Raw genomic sequence first — 9,658 nt, 5'->3', positions numbered from 1 at the left:
CTGGAGTGATGTTCGGACCTAACATTGAAGCCATGGCATCCACATGCGTGAGCGCCTGAACAGTGCTAGTCAAAAGTGTGAGTGTAGTATGAATCCCTTGGAGTTGCTATGTCAACCCCGTTTGATTCGTGTTAGCCTGCTCAAACTTTCCATCAAGAGCAGTGGTGAATTCACTGAAGGCTTTTTTCGTAATCAGATCATCGTAGACATCCTGGTCATCCTCCGCATGGTAGTTCAAATCCTGGTCTCCCATCACAAGCTCAGGGTCTACAGAATCAGCCATAACTGAAATCTGATCTGAAAAGAAGATAGGCTAGAGAAGAGAAACAAGCAGGTGGCCTCGGAACTAGGAGGTAGAAACGAAGTGGAAGCTGGCAAAGAAGGAGGCGATGGAAGAAGGGAAAGCTGGTCGATGAAGAAGATAAGCTGGCTGAGCTGAGCTAACGATTCAGCTCAGATTGTGGAACCTGGGACTCCGCTCCTGGCCCTCCGTACGAAGGACTTTAGCAGCCCGTACAAGTATTCTCGCTCCCAGAAGGCAATTAGGCCGAACTTATAGCGAGAGAGCAGGCTTTTAGTAAAGCCCTGCTTTTCCAAAAGCTCACCCTCCAAAAACGGAGGGGTACTGCTTTTTTTAAGCCCACAGGCCCCCCCAAAAAGCAACTGACCCAAATTGCAATCTATCCCTATCCTGTTGTGCACCTTCCTACGCTCCCCTTCTACCTGCCATCACAACCCCTGAGCAGCCAGCCAACATGCGGGATCCCCTTGGGTTCGCCCCAACTTTACGCTCTCTCCTAACTCCCTTCTGACGCCTCTACCTGGACCCCACTACTTCCTCCTAACTACACCTCTTCCCCTCTCTCTCAACCTGTCACTTCTTGCAACGAAATCAACCGTGCACATTCTCTCTCTCCTTCCTTCTATCCCAATCTAATACCACTTCCCTTAAGCGATGAACCAGCAGACACTTGCAGCGCGAATTTCGAAATTAGGACATACCTGGAGGAGAAATCGTCCAAAATTCTCGCAATAGAAGTTCCTACCTCAGGAGTTGGCTTTGATACCAACTGACACATCCCCAGCACTCCTGAAACCTCTGATCTACAAGCAAACACAAGAACACACACAACGTGAGGAAACTGAGCAGGCTGCTCACCACCCAACCATGACATCTATGGGATGTGATCCCAAATCAGGAGATGACCCCTCCGAGCCATGAGCTGAGCTACTGGCACGAACTCCCAACCAGATCCAAACTAGCCTGATGTCCCATACCACCAGGTGGTGCTATGAAGCCTAGGATCTGCTGCTGGGCCTTGGGCTACGCTATGACCTAGCACCTAGGAACGAAACTTGCTCCCATCGGCTCTCTTAGAACTGAACCTCTGGGCCCCTTTTATAGACTCGGGCCCCAAACGCCAAAAAGAGCGAAGACCTCTAACTGGTTCGTACCCTTGCCACTCAACCCGAGAATCAAGCATGCCTAGCTCTAAGCCTCCCCAGGCTACCTGAGCTAGTCTTGTGTACCCAGTACACGTCAGATACCAATCCGTGCACATGACAAGGATGTACTAGAAGATACCAATATAGAAGAAAGTGTTACTTGTTCTTGACAGTATGTGTGCATGCGGAATTCTAAGACTTGCCTTTCGACAACATTTTGCAGATGAGCTTGTTTTTCAAATTTGAATCAAATGCTTGCTTGAACTCTCTGTACTTCTGCTCAAAAGTTTACATTGAATGTCCTTTACTACAAGGGATATTATATTATTTTGATTCTCTTGTGTTTGTAATGTTAAATTCTTGTTGTTTCTTTTGTAAAAAAAAATGTCAACTTACTTGAAAGTAATTCCAATTTGTAAAAAAAATGTCAACTTACTTGAAAGTAATTCCAATGGACCAAGCTTTCCGAGAAGCATATGAAATGGGCAAACATGCTGTCAATGTATCATTTTCAGATTGTCCATACTCCAGGAATTCGGAACAGAGTGGCAGATGCTTTGTCCCGAAGACCCCAGGTCAATAATGTGACTATTGCTTATCATCAGGACCTGGAAGGCATGAGGGAGCAATATGCTCATGATTCAGATTTTGGTGAAATTTTACAGCAAATACAAGAGGGGCAATCCACCAATCACTATTCCCTGAAAGATGGGTATTTAATGAAAGATGATTGCCTATGCATCACCCAGGGGATGAGGAAAAAGATTTTGGGGGAATGCCATGCACCTCCACCTCCCTATGCTGGACATAGAGGAATTACAGCAACAACTCTAGCACTAGAGAGGTATTTCTTTTGGCAGGGGATGCGGAAAGATATACATCAGTTTGTTACTGAATGCCTTACGTGTCAGAAAGTGAAGTATGATAGACGGAAGGCACCTGGCCTACTTATGCCTCTTCCCGTGCCTCAGGCACCATGGGAAAGTATTACAATGGACTTTATTTTTGATTTGCCGAGATCAAAGTCAGGGAATGATGGGATTTGGACTATCATTGATAGATTCAGCAAGCAAGCTCATTTCATTCCGGTTCGCAAAACCATAAAGGCAGATCATATGGCTAAGCTGTTCATGGCACAAATTTTTAAACATCATGGTATGCCTAAGTCCATTGTTAGTGATCGAGATCCCAGAATGACCAGTCTATTCTGGAGAGCTTTATTTGATAACATGGGGACAGATGGTCAAAGTGAAGTAGCAAATTCTACAATTTTGGATATGCTGAAATGCTACGTGGGTGACCAAAGTTCAGACTGGGAAAAGTACCTACCGTTAGTAGAGTTTGCTTACAATAATACAGTACATAGCTCTACAGGGAAAGCCCCTTTTGAGGTCATATATGGGAAGGTAATTTTGCCACCTATATTGAGGACCAAAGATGAAATATTTGCAGCTGATCAGTTTGTGAGAGACCTCCAGACAGCTTACAGCCAAGTCCGGACAGCAATTGAAAGGTCTCAAGAGAAACATAAAAGAGCTGCAAATAAGCATAGGAGACAGTTGGATCTTAAGGAAGGGGACTGGGTACTTTTGAGGTTTGAAAAAGCTAGGCTCTGCAAGTTTAAAGGCAAACAGAAAGTGTATGCAAAGTTATCTCCCAGATACTATGGCCCTTTCAGGGTTACAGAAAGAATAAATGAGGTTGCATACAGATTAGCATTGCCAGAGCATTGGAGGATTCACAATGCATTTCATGTGAGTCTTCTAAAGAAATTCCAGGGACCAGAGCCTACAGAACCAGTATCAGAGGATCCACCAGAAGTGGATGAGCTGGAAGAAGTCCTTCAGCCAGAGCAAATTGTGTACCATACTGTACGTAAAGGCCCTCGGGGTAAGCAATTTTACAGGTATCTTGTAAAATTCAAGAATTATACGGCATTAGATGCCAAGTGGATGGACGAAGACATGTTATCCGATCATCCACAACTTTTGGATGTTTACAAGGAAGCTTTTCAGTTGAGGTCAACTGATAGAAGCCGAGGGGATGTCACCACAATGTAAATATCCTAAGTCAAAGTATAGTTGACCATTTATTTGATCATAATTAAAGAGTTTTATATATGTTAATTATGGTCAAAGAGTTATTTTAATGGTCAAAGGATTGACTACGGTCAAAGATACTTGACTCTAGTCAAGTAAACCTGACTACGGTCAGAGAGAGTTGACTTCGGTCAACAAGACTTGGCATGCGCCAAGAGAGTTAACCCCGGTTAACCAAGATGTGCCAACTTCGGTTGGAGAGACTTGGCTATAATTAAGGCGCCTCGACCCTTGGTCAAAGCTCCTTAATTATAATCAAGAGTGTTGACTCCGGTCAACCAGAGAATAAATATATTTTTTTATTTTTGCTAGATGTGCACATGTGTTCAGTGGGGACGCCCACCGTGACTAGGATCAGTCCACAGTGTGTTATTTGCATGCAAAGCGCTAACAATTAATGGGTGCCATGGTGGTGCGCTTTAATTAATTGTTGCAGGTACTAGGAAGAATTATTTTTCCTAAGCGTAACGGGAGCCTGACAAGCATCTAGGAGGCGGTTCGTGTGACCGAGAGTTTTGAAGACTCCAGAACGGCCCTTAGTGGCATGTAATAGGACTTAGTCTAGATTTAGACAAGTGGCATGTTGCCAATTTGAATTGAGCTTGAAGCTCTTGTAAAAAAAGTGGATTTTTCACGTTTTGAAATGTAGAGGTTACCAGAGAGCTCTACGCTGAACTTCTGTAACAGATTTTCTCTCATGAATAAAAACCTTCGGGGGGGTCCAGCCCGACGTTTTGTCCTAGGCCCTAGTGCATCTTCACAGAGAGGGAGTGAGGGAGAGCTTATGAAAGCATAATTACTGTCTTTTATGAGTGGTAATGGCTGTCCTTCAGTAGCGAGTCGGTTACACATTGTGTGTGTCTACTCTATCTCCATCTCCATTTTCATTCTCGCTTTGAGGAGAAAGTACTCAAGGATGTACTTTTCTATGCAGCTCCCCGTTTTTCTCAAGGTCCACTGCAGGGTTGGGATGGCACTTTTAGGCTCAACCTTGGTTTATTTCTTGTTCGCTCTGAGGAGCTTCTATTGGGCCCATCTAAGGTGATTTTTCATGCTTGCATGATGTATTTCTGCATTGAGCTTGCTCTCGCAAGTTTTGTTCATACTTAATATGTCCCCCTACTCAACTTTTATTCCTATTCAATTGATTAGTTCCCCTCCCTCTCTCTCTCTGCGAAAAATTAAGCTAAGTTTAATGGTAAATAGACCCCCTCCCTAAGTTAGATCTCAACATGAATGCCCTCCCCCTCACCGCCTCTTTGCTTCCGCTGCCTCAACCTCAACGTCTATCCACCTCTCCTCTCTGCAGCTCTCTCCTCGCCATAGACTCTCCCTCTCTCTTTGTGGCTCTCTCCTTGCCTCTCTCTCTCCCTTCCTCTATGCTTCCCCCTCTCTGGCCCTTCCTCTACTAGTAGATCTCAACATGAATGCCCTCCCCCTCACCGCCTCTCTGCTAAGTTAGATCTCAACACGAATGCCCTTCCTCCCTAAGTTAGATCTCAACATGAATGCCCTCCCCCTCACCGCCTCTCTGCTTCCGCTGCCTCAACCTCAACGTCTATCCACCTCTCCTCTCTGCAGCTCTCTCCTCGCCATAGACTCTCCCTCTCTCTCTGTGGCTCTCTCCTCACCTCTCTCTCTCCCTTCCTCTCTATGCTTCCCCCTCTTTGGCCCTTCCTCCACTAGTAGGGCCCTTCCTCCCCTCTCCACTCGCCCTCCCCCTACGTTCCCTCCACTCCCCCTCCTTTTGCTTGACCTCTAACTTCCCCTCCTTCGACCTCTCCTTCTATCTATGCTTGTCCTTGCTCACTCCTCACTCCCCCTTGGCAGCTCTCCCTCCTCTCAGCGCCTCCTCTCCTACCTCATTCCCCTAGCAGCTCTCCCTCCTCTCAGCGCTCCTGGCAGCTCTCCCCCGCACCCCCCCTAGCAGCTCTCCCTCCTCAACCCCTTGGCAACGACTTCCACTCTCTCTCCTCAACCCCTTGGTGGCGCCTTCTACTCTCCTCCAGGCAGCAACTTCTACACTCCTCACCCCCTTGGCAGCTTTTCTTGCTCTGCCCCTTGGCGATGACGTATACTCACGGCTCACCTCCATTCTACTCAGGACCTCTACTCACGAGTCGCCATGTGTTGCCAACACAAATGTAGGAGAGTGTTGGGGAGATGGTGGCTCTCGAACGTGAAGGCTATGGCGGCAACTTGCTCCATGCTTTAGGGTTAGGGTTAGGTGAGGTTAGGCTAGGGTGACGGGTCATTGGGTGAGTTAATGTGCACTTTGGGTTCCTACCTTTAATCAACATATTATGCCCATTTTGTATAATGCGCACTTTGGCTTCCTACCTTTCATGAACATATTTATGCCCATTCTGCACAATGTGCACTTAGGGTTCCTACCTTTCATCAATATATTATGCCCATCCTGCATAATGCGCACTTTGACTTCCTACTGTAGCAACATTAACAGAATTTAGAAAGAAACAGAGCAATTATGCCCATTCTGCATAATGTGCACTTTGGGTTCCTACATTTCATCAACATATTATGCACCCATTTTGCATAATGTGCACTTTGGCTTCCTACCTTTCATCAACGTATTTATACCCATTCTGCATAATGTGCACTTTGGGTTCCTACCTTCCATCAACATATTATGCCCATTTTGTATAATGTGCACTTTGGCTTCCTACTTTTTATCAACATATTTGGCTACATTTCATTCTAATATCTGTGACTTTGCTACATGATTCCAATCAAGTTGATTCCAAAGCAACATTTTTTTTTAATGCATACAAATTCAGATCGTAAAAACCCACATCAATCCACAACTTCAAAAGTTCAGATTAATACACATAATCACGTTGCTATTGCATATCTTAAGGTACTAACACCAACAGTTAATTAAGTTACTCTACTTGACCTAACCTACAATGCTAACCCAGTCTTAACCTAACCTAAGTGAACTTTCACTAGACCTAAATCTAACCTAACGCCACCCTTACCCCCCTCTGCCGCCATCCGCTCCATGCCTCTGCCTCCGCACCTTCCTTCATCATGCCTCTGTCTCTGCATGCACCTCTCCTTCCTTCACGAGGAGTAGGCCTCACATGCCACCCACCTTTCCACCTCCCCTTTTCGAATAATAGGGACGCTCTGGAGGCGAGTCGGGATGACAATGGCTGAGGAGGAAGAGTGGAGGTCGCCACCAAGGACTAAGTAGGAAGCCTCCAACTGCAATTGAAGAAGACTGCATTATCGTTGACATAGTGAAAGGGGAACCACAATTTGCGCAATTGAACTGGAGAGGATCAAACGAGTGTAACCAGTAGAGATATTTACGCTCTAAACAAGAGGAGAATTAATGATACACGATAGGATCAGCCTCCTGCAAAAAACTGTAGCTAAATACAATACAGCCTCCATTGCATCTATTTTTCTTTGCCTAACAGGAATTCATAGTACCAGATATAATAGCTATGGAACTTACAAAAGTAATGCAATCGAGAATAGGGTAGGACGGCAACTTCTCAAACGTGATTTAAGACATGAAATGATGAAACGAAGCCTGCGCCTTGAAAATAGGGATTCTCCTGCTTGAGGACTCCTTGATTTGAATGAGGTGGTACATAAGTTGACTGATTCCCTGCGATACGAACGAGCACTTAGCCACTTGACGAAAGCCAGAAAACAGAAGAGAATCAGCAGCTAAACGTTCGATTTCGCAAAGATACGCACATAACAACATGCGCAAACACACGATTATACTGCAGTATGGCACAAGGAATTGCTAGATTCACCTTCCCCTTGGAAAAGAATCGGCACCTAAGCTTTTTAAACTGAAGTTGGAAGCGCTGCCATCCGCTTCCCAGGAGTATAACCCCTACAAATGCTGCGGCTAGCCCTATTGGCCATAAAGTGTTCGCCCGCCCTGCTTCTGCTAGCCAAGACAGAAAATGACGGCTCCATCGTCTACCCCTGCCGTCTGTTCCGCTTTCATTTGAACTGGATGCTTCACGACCCGCAACTTCCCCAGCTTGTCCGCTCGAATCCTCTACATTTACCCTCGAAACCTCACAATAGGCAGTAGCAAAGTCTTCTGCAGAAGAGTCGCCCTGGAAAATAGCCGTTATGTTTGCGTCTAGCGCAGGTGTACATGTCACTGTCATCACGGAAGTACCAGGCGATTGCCTATCTGTTCCTTCCCTGGAGTCTTCAGAATGGCTTCGTGAAGCACTGTCATCATCCTCGTCTGTCAGTAATACGCAGCTGCGGAAGGGGGAAGACGGCTCGATCCAGTCAAGCTCTGGGGCAAGTGATGTACTGGCGTCAGTTCTAATGCAGTGCATATTTCCAGCGTCTAACGAAGGCTTCTGCTGCATACTGTGATCGTGAGCAGAGGAATCCTCGGAGGAAAAAGTAAAATAGTTCAGATGCATAAATTCCTCGGCGCCAGCAAGAGGTACGACGGTGTCCGGCGGTTCCTCAGCATAAGGTTGCACAAACGAAGCACCATGAGTGGTAGAAGAGACGAGCTCCCAGTCGCTGTGAAGAGGAGGGTCAATCCCTGGATTACTCTTGCAATCATCGACCATTTTCAGCTGCCCTAACGCAATTGCACAGAATCAGACCCTAGAATCGCGAATCCAAACCTCCGCAAGGCCGCCTGAAACACCCCAGACGCAGAAGATCAACCTCCTCCTGTTGGATTAGTGGCGTCCTCGAAACAAAGCCACCATCGAAAAGCTCAGGCGAAGGCTCTCCTCTGCAGCCATAGCTCCAAAACTCGCATTTTCAGAGCTTGCAAATATAATGAAGAGGGCCGAAATCTAGCTTAGCTTATACAGGAATTCCAGATAAGCTAATGTTGCCATGTGTTAACTCCCTCCCTTGCCTGAACTGCCATGTGTCAGCTCCCCAAGCCTTTGACGGCCGGGAAAGGTGGGGCAGTCCCACTTTCCCCGCGAGCTGCCCGCCAGCTCACCATTTTTGGCTTGCCTTGGCCTGCATGAAAGGTAGCCTTGGTTTAGGATGGGAATCTTTTTGTCATCATTACTCCCATCCTACACCAAGTGGTCTAGGATGGATTTATGGATTTAGAATGGGAGTAGCCACTTTTTCTCCCATCCTGGACCGTGGCCTCTAGACCCTGGCAACCAGAATGGGTTCCCCCTTTTTAGGGATTCAAAAACATGGAAGGATGACGTGTCCTTGTCCCCACAAGGTCCCCCACCTCTTAAACACATGAAATGATGCCATGTGTCCTCTTCCTCGTGAACCCATCCCTAGTTCTTTTTTCGTTAGCACATGGTGGGACGGGAATAGGATAGAAATATGCATGGGACCACTTGGGACCACCTTTTCCCATTCCTAGCCTATTTCTTCCCATATGCATGGGACCACTTGGGACCACCCATTCTGGCTGCCAGGGTCTAGAGGCCACGGTCCAGGATGGGAAAAAAAGTGGCTAGACCACTTGGTGTAGGATGGGAGTAATGATGACAAAAAGATTCCCATCCTAAACCCATGCTAGCCCCATGCATGTGCTAAGGCCCTAATGAAACTCATCTTCAAGAATTGAAATTACAATTTTTTATTTTCCAAAAATTATTTCTCCCATATCTGGACATATTCCACATGCAATTAGAGTGTAACTTCCACATAATCCCCAGGCGCTCTCTCTTTCCCCTAAAAATCCTCCTTAACTCTCTCTCTACTTGTCTAATTGGGAAAGTGGTGCTCCCCCACTTTCCCTACTCCGAGCCATGGGGTCCTCAGAGAGCATTCCAATTTCCCGTGAGACAGAATGAGCAGGGAGCCTATTTTCATGCAAGTGAGCCATGGGGAACATTGCTCCGATGTTCAGCTCGAAGTAAGAACGCGGTTTTTTAGGCTTGTTACATGACGAAATTCTATGCAGAACATTGGTAGAAATTATCTCCCTCCTACTTTCACGCCTAACATCATCCAAATCCTGGATGATAGGCATGAAAATTGGACAGCCGATAGTGCAAGCAAATTCCCAGGACAATTTCTATTTTGTGCCTCTCCGCAAGTTTCGAGAGAGGATTTCCCCTACATGGGAATGCCCTCTCATGCTGATATGGCAAATTCCTTGA

At 46.2% G+C, this 9,658-nt stretch overlaps 1 protein-coding gene across 1 annotated transcript; it reads right to left on the bottom strand.

Annotated features, from left to right (window-relative positions):
* Positions 1-6,786: 6,786 nt before the first annotated feature.
* LOC147883809 (uncharacterized) lies at positions 6,787-8,429 on the bottom strand. Its single transcript, XM_087398729.1, has 2 exons — positions 7,340-8,429; positions 6,787-7,185 (listed from the first exon to the last, which is right to left on the bottom strand). The coding sequence occupies exons 1-2, from the start codon at positions 8,132-8,134 to the stop codon at positions 7,081-7,083; spliced, it is 900 nt and encodes a 299-aa protein (XP_087254855.1). The 5' UTR covers positions 8,135-8,429; the 3' UTR covers positions 6,787-7,080.
* Between the last annotated feature and the right edge of the window lie 1,229 nt (positions 8,430-9,658).

Source organism: Dipteris shenzhenensis, chromosome 27 (genome assembly GCF_047967505.1).
Source record: "Dipteris shenzhenensis isolate YYH24624 ecotype China chromosome 27, Dip_SZ_1.0, whole genome shotgun sequence".
In the NCBI taxonomy this organism is placed as follows: domain Eukaryota; kingdom Viridiplantae; phylum Streptophyta; class Polypodiopsida; order Gleicheniales; family Dipteridaceae; genus Dipteris; species Dipteris shenzhenensis.
The sequence above is the reverse complement of the archived record's forward strand: the minus strand, read 5'-3'. Positions and strand labels throughout refer to the sequence as shown.

What these genes read in the sequence shown, in the direction of transcription:
- LOC147883809 (XM_087398729.1), bottom strand. Translation starts at nt 8,134, where the DNA reads ATGGTCGATGATTGCAAGAGTAATCCAGGGATTGACCCTCCTCTTCAC. An exon ending in GATTCTTTTCCAAGGGGAAG is followed by an intron (nt 7,186 to 7,339) that starts GTGAATCTAGCA and finishes TTCGTATCGCAG; the next exon opens with GGAATCAGTCAACTTATGTA.